This window comes from Geotrypetes seraphini, chromosome 16 (genome assembly GCF_902459505.1).
Source record: "Geotrypetes seraphini chromosome 16, aGeoSer1.1, whole genome shotgun sequence".
In the NCBI taxonomy this organism is placed as follows: domain Eukaryota; kingdom Metazoa; phylum Chordata; class Amphibia; order Gymnophiona; family Dermophiidae; genus Geotrypetes; species Geotrypetes seraphini.
Window position 1 is genome coordinate 44,810,461 of NC_047099.1, and position 19,902 is coordinate 44,830,362.

Here is a 19,902-nt window from a genome sequence, read left to right on the forward strand (position 1 = left end):
TCCACATCATTCTCGTCTTGGTTTGGCTGAGAACTTTTCAGCGGCCCCTTGGAGGCCATCAATGAGTTAAAGAAGCACTCAAAGAGGACAAGCTACAATGAAGAGACTAACACCCCCACCCCCGGTTTATCAAGCCGCTTTAGGGTTTTTTTTATTGTGGTACAAGCTCTATAAGCATTGGAGCTTTTATCACAGTGGTTGGCAATAAAAAAAACCCTAACATGGCCTAAATTAATTCTTTGCTGAAGAGAATATAAGGGAATTACCTATAATAAAGATGGTATTTAAAAGTGATGGTTTTGCTAAACATGGAAGATGTACTAGCAAAATTGACAAGCTAAACAGAAAATTACCCAGACCTCAAGAGTATGTATGGAAAGAACAGAAAAGAAATTGCAGATATACTATTATACATTTTTAACTTGTCATTAAAATCATGCAAAGGTTCCTGGAGTGATCTGTGCCTGAAATTAGTGCTAGGAAAAATGGTAGAAATTATTGTAAAATACAAAATCACACAGAGTTAACATGGGTTTAGCCAAGAAGAGTCTTGTCTCACTAATCTGCCACATTATTTTTTAAAGGCATGAATAAATGTGTGGCGGTTCATAACCCTCACCGCCCCCGGCAACGGCCCTGAAGCCCTTTAGATCCTTACGGGCTTCAGGGCAGTTAGCTGTGCTAAATGGCTTCGTAAAAGACGCCTATAGTGCATTTACCCGACTTTTAGAAAGCTTTTGCAAAGTACCTCATGAGAGACTTCTAAGGAAATGTCCCCGTTAAAAAAGAAAACGGAGAGAGTAGTGTTAAATGGCCAATTATCTTAGTGGAGGATGGTGAATAATAGAGACCCACTGGAACTATGTTTTAGTTTTAAGATATTCATGAAATACATTTAAATGGGAACATGTGCTGTGATCAAATTTGCAGACTGCAGATGACACAAAATTATTCAAACATTGTTAAACTGCCTGAGGATCTTGGGAGATTAGAAAACTGGGCATCTGAATGAGAGATGAAATTGAATGAGGGCAAGCACCAAGTAAGGAGGAACCACCCAGGAAAAAGATCTTAGTGTCATGATGGACCAGTGCCATAAAATGATCAGAAAATTTCAATCAAAATGTTGGGAATTATTGGGAAAGGAAAGCAGAATAAAAGAAAAAAAAAAATATGATCCCACCTTGAAAATTGTGTGCAAATACTGGTCACTGAACCTCAAGAAAGATATTGTGAAATTAGAAAAGGTACAGAGAAGGGGATGGAATCATTCTCAGATTTCCCCTCATCTGTCTCTTCTCAAAATTAAAGAGCCCTAACCTTTCCTCATATGACAGAAGTCTATAAGATCCTGAGGGGAGTAGAGCAGACACATCATGAAGTTACTTAGTTGATATTCAAAACAAGGGGCACCTTTGACTTGCCATTTTAAAAGTAATCTAGAGACGGGCATTCCCAGGGCAAAGTTGGCAGCCGAACATACAAACTGTCTCAATAGTTGGAAAATAGGGTCTGAGCCCTGAAAGTTTTATATCCCATATTCCCAGGGGCATGGCATGGGAAACATGGCACAGTAGATATAGTATGCATATTTTATACCACATTCATATCATATGCTATGAGTGTGGGGGAGGGGGAGACATTTTAAAGTGGAATATTAATACTACTATTGGATTGTTGGTTCAGTCAGGAATTGATCATGAATGTGAATGCTGAGCAGACTGTTTGGATCCTTGTCTGCTATCATTTACTATGTTACTAAATAGCAATGCTAACATTAGTCATTTAGCTATGTGGGTGCAGGCACTGAAGTATGCTGACCCCCCTTCCCTTCCTCCCAATCTGTGGAAGATCCAGACCTCACTGCCCCAGATCTCCCCTAGAATCATGGCAGGCCTAGGTACCCAATCCCTGGCAGTCTAGCAGGAGCAATGCCCACGCTTCTTCCTGTTTATTCCAGCTGCCTCTTCAAAATGCTTGCTATGACTTCCTGCTAGAGTACTTTACTAAAAATAATAATAAGCGCGGACCCACTGCCAGCTGAATATTGACAAATCAGAAAAAATTCACTCAATCCAAAGTAAAACTCTGGAGAATGTAGCAAAAGCAGTTAGCATTGTCGGGCCTAAAAAAAAAGTATGGAAAAATTCCCGGAAGAAATGTCTAAAAACTATTATTAAGGTAGACCTAAGGAAAGATACAGTTTATCCCTGAGGGTAAGTAGCAAGGAGTCTTGCTATATTTTGCTATCCTTCCAGGATTGGCCCCTGCTGGAAAAAGGGATACTAGCCTGGATGGACAGTCTTAGAACCCCAATCTCTATAGTGTTCTAAATGAAAAGGCCTATTTCTACTATATAAGATCACATGAACTTCCGTACTATTTCTAACGAGGAAGACTTGGGTTATGTGGTTTCTTTACAGTAAAAGGGTGAAATACAGATTTGGGGAGTCTAATATACAGAAGGGAACCTGCAGTACAGATCAGAACTGACATGTACCATCTTACACAAGTATATTTAGCTTTGAATCTGTTTCTTTATTAACACAATAGGCCAGAAACAAGAATGTCTAAATAGGGTTTGGGGTTTGCTTGTGTCATTTGGAAAAAGCAGGATCCTACAGACTTTGTTAAAACTCAGCTAACAATCTTACTGGATGAAGCCGTCAGCATAACAATAATTGGTGCATGATTTTTCAGTTAAGTCTTTTCTTGACTGCACTAAAAGAATGAGGATCCCAAGAAGTAGAAAGTAGGAGGGAAGACTTTCAAGAGAGAACCCTAGAAGAAAGCCTTTGCAGAGCAAAAGAAACCAGACTATAATTGAAAACAATCTGGAACTCTGGATGAATAGGAAGTCTCTCTGAGATAGTTGGGAAAAGCATTTCCAGAAGAGGCCGGTTGGGGGGAAGGCTGTACTTTAGTCACAGAGAGAAACATTGAGAGGAAGATGCCAACCATGGGTGCCCCTGTGTCCTGCCTCAAACAGATATAGATCCCTCTCGGAAGTTGGTCTTTCCAATCAGAACATTGATTAAGGTTGCTTTTCCTTTTTTGCACGCCTGCTGTGCTTCCTTGATGATGTCACTCATTATGCCTTCTTCCTTCGATGTCACTAGAAACCCTTTACCACCAAATCCTTCAGCAATAGCATGGTAATCTACATGAAAATTAAGAGAGGTCAGATTACTATTAGAAGACAGATACAAGAAAATAAATCCTCAAAAGAGGAATTCTAAGCTCAAGGGCTGCACTAATTGTTGTGGGGGTAATTCTATAGAGGAGGTCTCTAACACATGTGTAAATGCTGTTTGCAGGTGGGCATTCACATGTGATGGAGTCTGGGCAGAGTATACACTTAGCTTACATTATTCTCTAAATTATATGTGTATTTGTGAAGCTCTAGAATTTAAGTGCTAGGATCTATGGCTGGCCCAAATGCATACATACAGTAGACTCTCTGTTAAATGGAACTCAAAAAAACCAAAGCAATATTGTAATACTTTCTGTACAGCACTTACCACAGAGTTACCATAAGTGTGTGTGTGTATGCCTAAATGCTGGAGATATATACATCAAAAGACACCCAGCATCTTATTGAGTCACTCCCATGGTATCTAGCTGCCAGAGGTGGTTATTCTGGATATTAGTAGGTGGCCATCATAATGTGACGGTTTTCCTAAAATTGCTATTATACATGCATGACCTTTTACACATCTAAATCAAATGGCAGTTAATCATTTTTAAAATGCCAGGTTATTACCCAGTTTAGGGCAATAGGGAGAGAGACAATATTATATCCAGGATAGGAATAAGAAATCACTTACCACTATATGCTAGGCTACAGGCTACGTTACTCCCAAATATAGGAACTTGATCTCGAGAGATCTGACTCCAGCAGGCATCATTTCCAACCAGTGCAATCACAGGAGTCTAAAAGATTGAAATGCTGTTATACATAAAGCAAAGACATAGAGGGTGGAGAAAAAGACATCTATCTTCTTTTTCTTTTTTTTTTAAATGGCCAGCTAGACGTATTGTCCAGTTAGGCTGCAAATTTTTTTTTTGCCATTATAGGAAAAAAAAATATCCAAAAGAAGCCATTTGCATATAGGAGGGGGTCAGCATTTTTAATGAAGACAACCCGGATGTTAAGGGGAATGGTATTTTCAAGGAAAATAATGTAGATAGATCTGAAAATGCAGTCTGTGAGTGTGTTACTTTCTTTTTCAGACAAAGATGCTCCTGGGTGGCTAAAAGTAAGTCTGCATGTGTTTTTGAGGACACTTTAGGAAAATGATATGTAAATGACTTCCCAGATAATCATCACCTTGTGACGAGTGAAAGTATCAAATTCAGCAATGCTGTACCCTAGGGAGCCGTCACCGTAAATGATCCAAACCTAAAGAAAGAAAAGAATTAGTTTCTATGTTCTAGCAATAACAGTGGTCTACCTTTTTTTTTTTTTTTAATCATCTGCTTCAGAGATAAAATGTGCTATTTATTATGGATGTAGAGAATTTGACAGCTGCTTCCAAGATATTTAATGTATATGCCTATCTATGTCTTCATCTATGTACAGCTGCTTTACATGATATTTCACCCATCTTCTTTAAAAATCAGTAAAAATGGTTCTATAAATTTATTATGAAAGTAGAAAGGAAAATGTGTAAAACAAATAACTATCTTTTCCTTCATAATGGGTGTGTCTATTCTCTATCTATCTACACTCACACCCAAGTTAAAATGTAGTCCTTATTCAGTCTCTACATGACGCGTCTTGGCTTCTCTCCTGTATTCATAAAACGCAACATTGATGGGCTACAAATTGCCCTGACAGTTCTCCATTTCTGGCTAAAGTCGCGTGGAAATATGAATGTGCCAGAGATGTATACTAGGTGTACACAGGATTACATTTTACCATTATACCCAGGGCTCCTTTTACTAAGCCACATTAGGGCTTTAATGCTTGCTAAATTACTGCCCGTGCTAGACCTTAACGCCAGCATTGAGCTGGTGTTCTAGCCGCGTAGCGCTAAAAGCGCTAAAAACGCTATCGCAGCTTAGTAAAAGGAGCCCCAAGTGTCCATTTACTATAAATTCCTCATACCCTAAATGTTTCTAGGAACAAAATCTATTATGTGCAACAGAGCATCTCCTTTATTTATTTATTTAGATTTTTATCCCGTTCTCCCAGTAGCTCAGAACGGTTTACAAGTAAACATTCACAATGGTGTGAATTGGACATACAAGATTATACAATAGATTTAAATACTTGGACATATGAGACTATACAGCAAATTAAGAACAGTAGTTTAGTTTAGATACAAGTTATTTGAGTATAGGCTGAGAGTGGACTATACAGAAATTTAGGCAGAAGATTAGAATGGAGAAAGAAGGGTGGGGTTGGGTGTAGACTGAGGGTGACCTTTAGTTGAAGAGGAGGGTCTTTACCATTTTCCGGAATGTCATTAGTGAGTTGAGGGGGGAGTTGGTTCCAGAGTTGGGGAATGAAATGGCTGTAGGAGCGTTTGTGGGCGGTTTCTGAGCGGAGGGACCTTCCGGGGGGAATGCATAGGCGTATCTCCGTTTCTGAGCGGAGGGTGCAGGTGGGGATGTAGATGGGTAGCTTGGATTTTATGTAGGAGGGGGTGGTGGCATAAATTCTTTTGTGTGCTATTGCCAGGGCCTTGAATGCACAGCGTTGGCTAATTGGGTGCCAGTGTTCAGCGCGGAGTGCTGGGGAGATGGGATCATGGTAGTTGAGGCAGTGTAGGAGGCAGATAGCATTAGGGTTGTCCTCTATAGTGTTCTTAGTGGGAGGGGGAGCTTGTCTGCTATGTTGCTTCCTCCCTGTGTCTGATCACAGCTTTAGTTGAAGTAGTCGGAGACAAGGATAGTCTTTATCCCTTTCTTGAATTTTTGGTGTCTTTTTCTAGTTTCAGTTCCTTCAGTAGAGCATTCCACCATGTTGGAACCAAGTTATAAGGCAGCCCCTTGTCATTAGTCTTTCTACCACTTTGTAACTATATACTGTCAACCACCTCTGTAACTCCACTGTTAATCTTCTCGATTCTTAATGTAGCTCGCTGACACTGGTTAGTTTTGCTTCTTTTGTGAACTGTAAGGCTTATGCGATATATAAATAAAAATGTATGTTATGTTATTACCGAGAACATTCTTGCCCTTGTGCTTTTGTATTTGATGTCTTGGAAAGAGGGCATTTGTAGTAGGGACTCTTGGCTCAAGGGTAGGACATGTGGTGGAGTATAGTTGTGTAGTCTAGCCGCAAGATAGTGCAGTTCTCAGAGGTGAATGGTTTGTGTGTCAGTAGTAAAATCTTGACTCTCACCCTGCTTTCAATCAGGAGCCAGTGTAACTCTTTCAGTAGCAGGGTGGCACTCGTCCGTTTTGTTTTTCCCTGCAAAAACCTTGCTGCAGCGGTCTGTACTGTTTGTATCTGTCTGACCATGTATTTCAGTAATCCCAGCAATGTTGAGTCAGTGTGACAGGACGAAGCTTCCTGCCACTGGCATTCCACCATAGAGAACCTAGTTAATTTGCATAAGAGCTGCAAGGGCTGCTAGGAGCTATCCACTCACCCTGAGTGGACTGTAGTACTGAAAAGAATAGCTTCCAGCTCAGATAGCTCCTTCGGGAGCTGGGTGACCCTTGGGAGGAGGAATGCTGGCCTCTGGTCTAACTCCCAGTAAGCCCTGATGGCTACTGCTGACTGGTGCTGACAGGGGGCCCAGTGCAGCAGAGAGAGATATGGCCCTATAGGAAGGAGGTCCAGTGGTGGGAGGTTCCATGGAGACCTATACACCAGCAGGAAAGAGTTGGAGGCACCCTATACAAAGTAAGTCCATTGGGACCTATACACTGGAAGAGGGGGGGGTGGAAATGTGACGGCTGTTACTGCTCAGGCCTGGTCACATGATGACAGTCTCTTATGAGTGAATTCATAGAAACGAGACACCTGACCAAGCAGGCATGTCTGAAACAGAAAGCAGGCTAGTATACATCTGACAAGGCAGGTATCAAGACCATCATTCCTGTTTACAATAAAGAAGATTGGCAAGGTAAGAACCTAATCTTTCCTTATGCAACAGGACTAATAGTCTTGACCAACGGAAGTATAAGAGCATTCCCAGGTTCCTAGGTTAGGACAGATGAACCTGCTGTCAGTACTGAGGACCCAAAAGTGGTGCCCCACCTGTTAAATTTGATGAATGTGTAGAGATTGGACCAAGTGGCCATCCTGCAAATCGCTGCAGGTGAGACTGCTCTAGGTGACATAATGCTGTGTGTGGAGTGCACCTGCACTGGAGACTGCTTTCCACTTCCAATATAGACAAAAGATATAGCCATGCTTTAGATGCCTGTCTCCCCTGACATGACGTGCCGCATTCGTAAGTACAAAGAGGTGATCAGACAGCCAGAACTCATTGCCACCTCCTCTCTCAGTTCCTTTACTTCCTTCATGAGAGAGTCAAGGTGAATTACGCCCTCTGCCTGGGGAACATTTTCTGTCTGCACAGAGACAGAAGTTGTAACCTGAGCAGAAGTTTTGGTGATATGTTTCTCAGCCATACTGTGGTATAGAAGTACTTACACCTGGAAAAATAAAGAAAGGGCAAGAAAAAAACCTACCAAAGTAATTTGGCTGAAGAGCCTATAAATCAAAAAAGCTTTTCCTTGGGGTGGGCGAGAGGGAATTATATTAACACCAGAGCCTTTCCTCAACAGCTATTTGGGCCCTAATCTGATATTATGTCCTGAAATGCAACCTAAAACACTATTCTAGGCAAAAACACTGTTTTGTATTAAACCCTAACAGAGACTCCAAAGGCTACACTATTGCCTACCTGGTTTTGCTGAGCAATGATATAACCTACTGAAACCCAAGTTTACCTTTCTCAGACTTTAATGCTGATCTCTTAAAGTCCTCAGAGTTCAGTCTTCTATACAAAGAACACAAGTGGCAACCATTGGGTCCAAATGTAAGAAAAAGTAAAAGCACATAGCTTGAGATCCTGACTAGGTAGAGTTTCCACCGTGTGCCAAAAAGTCAAAATATTCTAGCATAACTTCAGCACTTGGTGAGATAAGCCAGCTCAATTTAAGTGGCTGGATATGACATAGATTCTTTCCTGGTTGCACAATACATCCATCACTTTATACTGTGAAACTGCTCTCCTGATCAGAGACACATAGCATGGTGGCTTTCTCACCTCTGACTCTGGCCTGCAGAGTTTGGCTCCCAGTGCAAATCCACCTCCGACCCCTAGGGTTCCAAAGGCTCCTGGAAAAAGAAGGCCTATTTGATGTACAGCCACTTATGCTCTTCATCACCAATAAAACTATGTGTAACTACATTGAAAGGGAGTGAATCACTCTAAGGTGGGGAGAATACTGCAACATCAAGAATAATAATTAAAATACAAAAAAACATTGTAAGGGAAAGGGATTGGGATTTGTATACCACCTTTTTGTAGTTATACAACCACACTCAATGGTCTACATACAGGTACTTCAAGCATTTTCCCTGTCTGGGGCAATGAAGGATTGAGTGACTTGCGTGGGGTTTGAACCCACAACCTCAGGGTGCTGAGATTGAGGTAGAGGTTAACATTGCTTCCAAACCATATACTAATCAGCTCTGGACTAATCCTTTCTAGGCCACAGAAGAAACACTATCCTTACCCCCAGCATGACTTCCCTGCTGAATAGCACTTTACCCTCTTTCAAGCTTTAGAGGTGTCCACAGCAGAGATGTCTTCTTTGAATGAGGAACTGGGTGTTGTAAGAGAGTGGTGCTTCTACTTGGCATGTGGTAACCATGTCATTTGAGAATATAAAACGTGACATGCTGAGTCAGACCAATCACCTGGCTTCCTACTTATGACAGTGACCACCAAATCACATAAAGTACTCAAAAGATCCATTTCATCTTTCTCACTTCTAGAAGTAAGAGGTGATGAACCTCAAGTATACTGTACATGACAAATTATGGCAGATAGAGACCATATGACTTATTTAGTCTGCTCATCCATACCAACTACGAGATCTTCTGCATCTGTTGCAGACTTTCTTGAATTCAGATAGTGTCCTCGTCTGTTTTTAAATCCAGCTACACTACAAATGTTGATGACAACCTTCAGTAACAAATTCCACAGCTTAAATATGCACCGACTAAAACAAAAACGCACACAGGAGGCCACAACGTTTTCAATAGCATGGAATATTGCTACTTCTTGGGTTCTGGCCACTGTGAGAATGGGCTACTGGGCTTGGTGGACCATTGGTCTGACCCAGTAAAGCTATTCTTAGGTTCTGATTCAGAAATCTGTACACTAAGCTAGAAAGACAACCTGACAGCCTATGCAAAGGAACAGTACTGGATAAATCAGACTCAAGAAGTTCAGAAACTGATGCTAAATCTGAATATTTTTGCACATTACCTGGATCCAGCCAGCAAAGTGGACCCCTTGGCCGAAGGATGTAAGCAGCACTCCCCACAAAATCCCCGCCATCTACTATGATCAGGCTGTCCTCTGCTAGGGCATCTTCCACATGGTACAGGACTTTCAGTGGATTTAAGTGTTGCTCTGTCTTCTCATCAGATGCTTTTCTGCAGAAAACACTGGCATAAATCCAGGATATCTCCTACTACCAATAAATTCATTCCTCTCTTAATTTCACTCCTAAGAGCCATGTCCAGTTGAAGCCAAACCCCAGAATGAAAGGGTTAATAGTCAAATGCCTGGACCCCCTAACCATTCTTGTATACCTATTTGCTTCCTCTTTTCTGATGTCTCCTTCTTTCAGTTGCTGCATCCAGGTTTGAGGACACAAATAACCTCCTAATCCCTCTGAGAGCTTCAGAAGGAAGGAACTAGCGTCACCTGCAGAAGAGAGAGATAGTATGAAGTACGGAGTTATTTATGACTTCTCGCTGCAGGGAGCCAATTAAAATACAAAATTGAGACACCCCATTTCCAAGAGCCCTGCAGTAGAGAGGGTGTGAGCTAAATGTTTTTTGAAGTAGAAGAGTCCATCAAAAAGATGGCCAAAAAAGGTAGATATACTTTATTGCTCTAGTCTTCTGCCATCCCTAGGTCTACATCATCTTTCAGGCTAACAAGCATATTTGCCGTTAAAAAATATATACTGTATATAATCGAATATAAACTGATCCGAAATAAACCGAGGTACCTTCTCCCCCCCCCCCCCAAAAAAAAAAAAAAAAGGTTGACTCGAACATAAACCAAGGTTAGAAATCTGGGTATGTCAGCGTCGTTTGTCACGGATCATGCTATAAGTAATCACTAATTTTTCAGTGGGGCTGTTTCAAGTCCAAAAAAGCTAAAGGAGGGAAAGAAAACTGAAGAAAACAACAAAATATGACAGAACATAAGGAAAAATCCAAAGGGAAGGCACCAAAAAGGGTCAACGTTTGGCACACTGAGGAGAACTCTGAAAACGCAACTTCTTAACTCTGTGGAAACTGAGACCTACAGGTCCCATGAGCAGACATTGGATGGGAAGGCCGTAGGGGCAGCACTTAAAATTGAAAGGTTCCATGAAAGGAATCACCCACATGTGAGAATATCATATTATGAATATTACAGCTTTACCAGCTCAGTTAGATATTGCGGGTCACAAAACTGTAATTTAATAGGTTTTCCTTCCCCAAAGGATAAAAAGAGAGAAAAACTATTAGCGCTCTCTTGGGATTTTCAATTTGCCCAAAATTCCAAAGTTCACACTCTTAGAAGAATCATTAAAACCTGGCTAATTAGAAACTTCATCTTCTGTTAATGTATTGTACTTTCAATTTTTTTAAACTGCTTGTATAATTATCCTGGAAGTTTGCTTTAGCTCTTTTTTCTTGTAAGCTGCTTTGAACGGGGTGGTATTAATGGCATATAAGACGATGCGTTATGTCCTCTCTGTCTTAGAGGAACATCCAATACAGTCTTTCACCAAGAGTTGCTCACCTTGAATAGCAATGGTGGGCTTCCAGAACATATCCGAATTCTTCAAAAGTTGGTTTCGGTCTCTGTTAATAGCAATGATTTTACTGCGTCGACTAAGGATGCGACCATAAGCTAGACGGAAGTCACACACAGTACCTGGAAGAGTAGAAAGGACTCAGCAGGTTTAAGATGCCACACCATCTCCTTCCTGAAGTGCAACCATAGAACTAGTCATTGTCTGCTGAACCATTCTCCGTTAGGCCCAATCTATGAAGCTGCCAAAGTACTGTGGGAATGCATTTCAGCAGGCACACTCCAGATGCGGTTTTCCAGCGCTAGGAGTATTAGATAAAGGCTAGACAGTGACCTGCAAAATTATCCACACTCTGCTATCTAAAATAAACAGTTCAAAATGTATGAAATGTATGTTTCATTGATCTACACAACAAACAAATAAAGAAGCAAGAGAACCAAGTTAAACTGGAAAAAAATAAGCAAAAAACTTCAAACAAAAAGGAAATATTACTGGATGGGGGGAGCGGGGCCATCATTCATCTAAACATAGACTCAGAAAAGCTCAACGAGTCCAGCAATATTATCATTGGCCAAATGAGCAAAAACCAAAAGCTTCAAACAAAGAGGAAAATTCCTCATACCACCCCCATAATATCAAAACTGCGCCAAGCACACTTCGCTGTCAGTTGTCTCTCTCCTGGCTGGCACACAAGCGGACTGCTATTATTATTTACCTGCTAGGATGACAAGGTCAGCGTCCTTCAGAGCCTCTCTGCGGTTCTGCCGAATGTGGAATGGACAGTCTCTTCCCAGAATTCCTCTGGCCATACCTCCCAAGAAACAAGGAATCCTCAGAGTTTCCAAGACTGTTCTGGAAAGGACGAGAGAGAAATAAGACCCTATATCAAAATCAAAACAAAAAAACATTCCAGTAAAGAAGATGACTTGTCGCTAAGAGATGTATCTTCAGAAATCTTTGGGCTCCTTTTATCAAGCCGCGCTAGCAGGGTTAATGTGCGCAATGTTTCATCACGCTCAAGAGGAGGCAGTAGCGGCTAGCGTGGCCGGCGGTTTAACGCATGGCTTGATAAAAGGAGCCCTTTATTTAGGGCCTGTTTTACAGAGCCACACAGCAACAGCCCAAAGCCCTTTGGGAGCTTCGGGGCCATTAGCGCGGCTTTGTAAAACAGGCCCTTAATGTTCACAGAATCCCAACGCGGATCCACGTTTTAGCAAAATAATGCCTTAATCAGGGGTCAATAATAAAAATTAAACTAAACTAGGAATATTGATATATCAAATGCAAAAACCAATAAATCATTTCTGTCAAACAAGTTTGCATTTTCTATTGGGTATCTTCAAAGACATTTGCCAACTTTTTCAATATGTCAGCGAGTTTCTTTTTTTTTGGTGATGTTTTAGCTTTGCATTCTTGGCACTTCATTTGTCACTATTTGCACATTTTTCTTGATTTAATTTCTTTATGCATTTGATATATCAATATTCCTATTTAGTTTCTTAAATTTTCATTTCTGTAATTAATGCTATTATCATTTTATTGTTAACCCATGATGAAGGCATTATTTTGCCAAAACATGGATCCATCTTGGGTTCTGTGAATATTAAATACAGATTTCTGAAGATGCATCTTTTTGGTTAAGAGACACACCATGACATCTTTTCCACTATTTCACTTAAGAATTAAAAACTTAGCCACAGCTCTCCATTTATGAGGATAAATCAAAATGTAAAGGCAAAATACATTTAACTGTGAGCAATTGACCATATCACCGTTCCACATTCCTCCATCCATTTGTTGTATCGTTTAACTAGCTTCGGCATTCCTGCAAAGACGTTTCGCTTCTTTAACTTCATCATCAGAGGTGAATCTGTGACCTGGCAGTGGACCGAAGATGTTGGAGCCCAAGCTGTTGTATGAAGACACGAACTGTCATGGACGCAATGCACGGCAATTTTCCTTATTTGCCCGTGCTATGTCCATACCGCGTCAATATTTAGACGGTGAATTTCTCTTGTAAGGGAGCATCCGTGGGTCTGTCCTCGTGGCTGCCACGTGTGTGGACGAACTATCCAACACGCAATGTACTCGTTGCATTTCGCTAGCTCCGTTCCAGTTATCGCGTAATTTAACAATTGCCTCTCATTTTTGTTTCGCCCTCGTGTATAGCTCTCCTTTCTTTCTTTATTTTTAGTATTTATATACCACCTATAGCCTAGGTGGTTTACATTCCCCTATCTAATGTACTTGGGGGCAAGGGGGGGATTGAGCGACTTGCCCATGGTCACAAGGAGTAGTGTGGGTTTGAACCCACAATCTCAGGGTACTAAGGCTGTAGCTTTAACCACTATGCCACACTGTCCCCAGACAAAAATAGAGAAAGTGCTCTTTGATATATTCTCATAAGTTTTTTTTGTATATTCCTGCACTGATTTACAAAGATCTGAAAACAAGAAATGTCTCAGCATAGCCCCTGGAAGATCCTTCCTACTGGAAACAGCACGCAAGCACTCCTATTCCCACATGTGGGTGACGTCATCCACAGAGCCCCGGTACGGACAGTAAACATGTAGTATCACTTTAAGCTTTAGCAAGCTTTTTAGACTGCTCACACCACACATGCGCAAGTGTCTTCCCGTCCAATGTCAGCTCGCGAGGTCGTCAGTTTTATGCCCAAGCGAAGAAGTCAACTAGGGGAGGTGGGCAGGTTGTGAGAATGTCTACCTGCTGTCCAAGGTTACGGTAAGTAACTGTGCTTTATCCTTAGACAAGAAGGCAGCATATTCTCACATGTGGGACTCCCTCGCTCCAATAAAAGGGATGGAGGGGGTCCTCCAGGACCAACCTGGGAAACACTGATATATCTGAATCATTAAGAACAATCCCAGCAGGAACAGAACCTGGTAGCAACCCCACCATTTAATAGTTACCTATACAGAACCATGTCAAATGCGTTTCTAAAATCTAAGTTCATGATATCTAACTCTTAACTGATCCACCTTTTGAGTCACCCAGTCAAAACAATTGATCACATTCAACTTACAAAACCTCTCTCTCACATTCTGTAATATACTGGATTGCAGAAACAATGTTATTCTCTTTTAGCCGCGATTCCATTACCACCTGTAATTCCCAGCCTTCTCCTTACTTCCACATTCATAGAGAACCATCTGCCCATCTTCAGTACTCCAAACTCTGAGGAAGTATTGAAAAGGTCAGACAGCTTCACTAAATCAGTGTTTCTCAAACTGGTCCTGGAGTCAGGTTTTCAGGATATTCACGAAAGAGATCTACATGCAATGGAGGCAGTATATGAAAATCAATATCATGCCTATTCATTGTGGATTTCCTGAAAACCTGACTGGCTCGAGGGTACTCCAGGACCAACTTGGGAAACGCTGCTCTAAATAGCCTTGAATGTATTATCATGTGATCCAGGTTTTATAGCTCCTTTTGCTGCAAATCTATCTCACTTCAGTTTCTCTTTGGATATGTTTTCTACATTTCTACTACCAACTGTTCTTTGGCCAACCCCAAAAAGTAACCACAAAGGAGATAGTCACCTCTGCACAAATAGCAGCCAAGTCCAAAGCATGTCTAAAGCAGTTTTGTCAATCATAAAAACATGTAGCAAATCGTGGACTCGACATGGACCTTGTTTTGGCTATAATGTCTGCATCAGGAGTCCCAATAATGTAAATGACAAAGCTACATGCTTTTATGATTGACAAGACTGTTTTATACATGGATTATATTATTGGTAACTCACAGCAAATGTAACTTCATTGCAAATGTAACTTTGCTGTAAAAATAACATCGCTGTAAATGTACAGTCTCTTCATCTGTTAACCACATAGAACTTCCATGGTAATGTGGTATACAAGAGTAAAGTTATTATTATTATTAAAGAGGGTTTTGAAGACCAGGCACGCTCTGCTCTTTTCCTTTGAACTCAACCCCAAACGGTAACATTGGTTAAGCAAATATTTTTCGCATCAGTCTCTCTCTATATTTCCCCCTTTCCCCACTGAATCACTGATAGTTGTACACTACCTCAGTTTCTCTACAGGTGTTGGGGGCAATGTGACCTGACTGCCCAGCACAAGGACCGGCTTCTTTGCTCGACTCAACAACTCACAACTTTTCTGTACCTGCAGGAAAAAAATAACACAAAAGAATATTGCATTCTCTTCTATGTGTTATAAAATCTATAAGCCTATGACTGACCATATAAAGAGATTAGGTTTTTACCGTGCTATTATCTTTCCTAGTAGATAGGTGTGTCATTCTGGACAAATGGGTAATATCCCAGTGCTCATGAGCCATGCAGAAGTAATCTACTCCAGCTTTTGAATTCCTCCTTCACTAAAGAGCTCTGTTGCCCCTTCAGTTTGTACCAAAGCAGCCAATGGCCCTATATACAAACACATGTGAAGGAAGAGTACGGGGAAACTCCCCGAACTACAACTCTGTTCTGCTCTGAAAACAAAATAAACATTTATGGAGCTCAAGTAAACACCAATGTGCTACAGCAATAGATTATTCTTTATACCCTCATGGGCTGACTGACATCCAAATATCAGTTTGGACATTCATAGTAGGCAGGCACAGGAGATAACTGATAGGGCGAGGTTCCAGAATGACACACCTATCTACTAGAAAAGATAATTAGCAAGGTGAGAACCTAATCTCTTTTTTAGTGCAATAGGTGTGTTATTTTGGACAGACAGGACGTACAAAAGCAGTCCCAGAAATTTAGGGCAGGACCACTGTGCCAGCTCGTAACACCGAGGACCCAAATATGGAGTTCTCCCTTGCTACTACATCCACTCTGTAAAACTTGGAAAGGGTATGCAGAGTGGACCAGATCTCCTCAGGGGAGACTGCCTGAGCTTCCACCCACGAAGAAGCCAAGCTTCTAATTGAATGCATCGTTACGAAGATTGGTAATTGTTTTCCACAGGCAATATATGCTGATGAAATGGCTCTACAGATCCATCTTGATATCATGGCCTTGGAAACCGGTGCGCTGCGTCTACCTGACTAGTGAGCACAAAAAGATGGTCAGATAGCTTAGAAGCACTCTTCTTACATCCAACTTTTTCAGAATTAGGTCCTTTTTCTTTGAACCTGTGGACATGGAAAGCTGAAACAACTTTCAACAAAAAGCACAGTACATATGTTGCATTTTGCTAGCTCTGTTCCGGTTATCGCATAATTCAACAATTCTTTAATTTTTGATTAGCCCTCATATATTTATGTGGTCAATCAAAAGTTATGAACAAATATTGGCAAATATTTTAAGACAATCGACGTATGATTTAGAGGTAAAAAGAAACACTTCAGGCTATATTTAAAAAGACAGATGTCACCTGTTGAGAGCTGGCCTGAGGAATATGGACTGGAAGTGGGGAAAGAACTCGGGACTCCCAGGCTCCTGCAAAAAGATTATTAAGGTGGTTTTGCAGATACCTGTTGGATAAAGAGAGACAGGAAATGTGATTTTATTTATTTATTCAGTTCTCTCAGGGGAGCTCAGAGCAGTTTACATTAATGTATTCAGGTACACAAGCATTTTTTCCTTTCTGTCCCACAAATCCCCCCAATGTCCCTGGGGCAATGGGGGGATTTGAACCTACAACCTCACACTCCCCCCAAAAGATGTCTTTGTCATACTCTCTAAATCCTTATAAACTTGGCTACCATACAAGACCAAGTGTCCAAACTATTGGAGAATTATCATAAGGATATATAAGTGTAATATAAATCCTATTTTGCTTCATACACGTTGCATTACGATACTTCTTCAGTGTACTGGTTTTCGTTAATAAATAGCACTCTCTCATTCAAGATTGTATGTTCAAACCCTAAATAAAACTACCCCTTTTGCAAACTTTTCATAATGTCCACAACCGTAGTTACCAGTTAATAATTTTCCCCATAATGTCCTTAGGTGATCCCTTGGGGGACAGTTCCTTCTGTACCAAATGATAAGGGTAGAGGACATCAATAGGGAATTCAACAAAAACAGGCCCTGCAAAACACAAACAAGTTAAACAAATTATAATACTACATAATATGTGTTTATATCCCGCAGTTAAAAATAAAGAGACTGGACATTACTCAGAAATTACAATTTAAGTAGGTGAAAACTTTGGACAGAGCTTTAGCAAAAACGATTAAAAATGTTTTCAGTGCTTTCTTGAATGCCATAAAATTATCTAACTTCCTAATAAGCATTTCACCATTTAGTTGCTTGATAAGAAAATAAGCCATTAAAAACTGTTTTATGTCTGACATTTTTGGGATGCACCGATACCTAAAATCCCTCCCATGCTGCCGAGAGGAGTTGGGGGGTGTTGGTTGGTAACGGGAGAGATTGTTTATCTCTCCCACTGCGGTGGGGGGAGGAGGTGTCGGTTGAGTAGAAGAGCATGGGGAGGTGAGGGGAGTTAGTGGGGGTGTTGGTTGGTGGCAATGCGGCAGGAGAGAGAGGGCCAAACTTCAATTTGGGATTTTTTTTTTTTTCAAAGCACACGCCAGAGAAGTGTTTTTCACAGTGCTGTCACTGTACTGGCACCCCCGGACCAGTCACTGATTTTTGTCGCCAAAAGCCGATGCCGCTCTTGGAGAATGGCTCAGCTATGTTTAAGAATCCACCGGAGTGCTCATTTGAATGCTGAAGAGCCCATTTGCATGGCAGTGTCAGAGACTGCTAGAAAGCTTGCAAAAGACCGCCATAAGCCATTTTGATAATCCGCCGCTAAAATGCATGTAGGCTAAACTGTCGGAAACCAGTTTAGCGACCACATTAAATGCAGATTTTATTTTTGAGAATCTGGGCCTAAGTCAGGGGTGGGCAACTCCGGTCCAGAATCCAGTCAGGTTTTCAGGATTTCTCCAATGAATATGCATGAGATCTATTTGCATGCACTGCTTTCAATGCATATTCATTGGGGAAATCCTGAAAACCCAACTGGATTCCAGCCCTTGAGGAGCAGAGTTGCCCACCCCTGTCCTAAGTGTTTAGTCTTATCATTGTTCAGTTTTAATCTAAAAGCTGTCCATTTAATAATACTGTCTAAACCTTTAGAAACTACATAATTAATCTCAACCAATGAGTTTTCAAAAGGTATAATCAAAGACAAATCATCTGCATATATATGCATTTGAAAAACAGATCTAGAAAGCTGAATGGCAAATTGAAACCTAAATACATTGAATAAAATAGGGGAGATAGGGGACCCTTGTGGAACACCACATTCTGGGGTCCAAATAAAAGAAAAAAACAACTTTGACCAGAACCAACAATCCCATAAAAATCTAAGAACTCTAGTAAAACAAGATCAAACTGCAGAAAGAAGATGACAGAGAATGCTACCAAAGGCTTTTTCAAGCTATAGAATGCAGACCCAGGCTCCATCGAATGACATCCACATCCTGCTTGTCTTCAGAGAAAATAAGTTACCTGGTGTTCCAGACTGAGCTACAGCCAGAGCCTTCCTGAGTACAGGGACAATCTCTCGCACAGTCCGAACAGATGCACAGAACTTGCAAAGTGGCTTGAATAGAGACAGCTGATCGATGTCCTGAAGAGCTCCACGCCCCTGAAAAGGATCTGCATCAGAGACTTAAAAAGCTCCAAAGTACAGGATCTATAAACCATTCATCTTTCACCTAGGACAGCGGGTTTATTTGACTTTATTTCATGTAACAAATTATCTCATCTGTGTGGTCATCTTCCCCTTTCTCCCAATTTCCAGCTGTGACTTATTTTTCTGCATTTTCACTCAAAACAATAAAACAACCTCATTTGAAGCAGTGGGATCCCTCTGCATCCACACTCGCAGTGGAATATATCTTCTCCTCCATTTCTTACACTAAGGCGACACGTCCTCTCATTCACTCATAGTGGTTTAATTTCTTTTCCCTCCCTACCCTGATGGTTATAATGTGGTATACAAATATTAAACTAATCTAACAGTTTGGCTTCCTCCTCTCACTCATGTGTAGAATTAGGCCCCCCTCCTCACCCTTACAAGCAACAAAATGATCCCCCTCTTACCTCTTCCCAGGAATGTGATCACCATTCAGTCTCACTTTGATGTGATCCTTTCCCTTCCCCTCACATGCAGCAATTTAATCCCTTATTTCACTCATTCACAGTAATGTGGCTTCAACCTGTACGTCAAATTCCACTCTGTGATCGATTGCTGCGAGAGCTTCCCTCTCCTCCGTCACCTGCAGCTGTGGTGCTCAGTTCCACTTCTTTTGCTCACCTGTAGCAGGGTGGCGCTCGATCCTCCAATCAGTAATACTGGAGATTCAGCCATCTGCGCATTCTTTATGGCCGTCACAGTATTTGTTAACCCAGGTCCAGCTGTCACTGCAGCCACTCCTATGGTACCTGAGAAATAAAGCAGTATTCGAGATAAGACAAGAAGAGTAAATCGTCAAAAGTATAGATAGAGATTCTACATGTACCCAATGTATACACAATTTTCAGTCACATGTATATCTGAGCCTCCCAGTTTTTAAAAAGAGCATCGTTCATAATCCCTAGGAGAATCATAATCCAGCACTACAAAGCATTCTAAATGAGGCTCCTCCTCAGTCTCCAATTTGAAAAGAATTGTCTGAGCCACCTTACGGAAGAGAGAGATGCTTTCTGAGGGAGACTTACACTTCTCGGGTGGCAGGGAGGGTTCAGATGGAATACCATAGGCCAGGGGTAGGGAACTCCGGTCCTCGAGAGCCGTATTCCAGTCGGGTTTTCAGGATTTCCCCAATAAATATGCATGAGATCTATTTGCATGCACTGCTTTCAATGCATATTCATTGAGGAAATCCTGAAAACCCGACTGGAATACAGCTCTCGAGGACCGG

General features: G+C 41.2%; 1 protein-coding gene across 2 annotated transcripts in view; it reads right to left on the minus strand.

Annotated features, from left to right (window-relative positions):
* ILVBL (ilvB acetolactate synthase like) overlaps positions 1–19,902 on the minus strand; it is a 25,227-nt gene continuing 5,325 nt past the window's right edge. For both annotated transcript variants that reach the window (XM_033924483.1, XM_033924481.1), the window contains exons 4-16: positions 19,296–19,423; positions 18,485–18,623; positions 16,939–17,050; positions 16,389–16,488; positions 15,070–15,167; positions 11,732–11,868; positions 11,004–11,138; positions 9,794–9,908; positions 9,465–9,634; positions 8,235–8,305; positions 4,331–4,402; positions 3,828–3,933; positions 1–3,160 (exon numbers count right to left, since the gene is read on the minus strand). In XM_033924483.1, the coding sequence (XP_033780374.1) occupies positions 2,982–3,160; positions 3,828–3,933; positions 4,331–4,402; positions 8,235–8,305; positions 9,465–9,634; positions 9,794–9,908; positions 11,004–11,138; positions 11,732–11,868; positions 15,070–15,167; positions 16,389–16,488; positions 16,939–17,050; positions 18,485–18,623; positions 19,296–19,423 (1,562 nt within the window). In that variant the 3' untranslated portion in view covers positions 1–2,981. The remainder of the gene's footprint in view (positions 3,161–3,827; positions 3,934–4,330; positions 4,403–8,234; positions 8,306–9,464; positions 9,635–9,793; positions 9,909–11,003; positions 11,139–11,731; positions 11,869–15,069; positions 15,168–16,388; positions 16,489–16,938; positions 17,051–18,484; positions 18,624–19,295; positions 19,424–19,902) is intronic.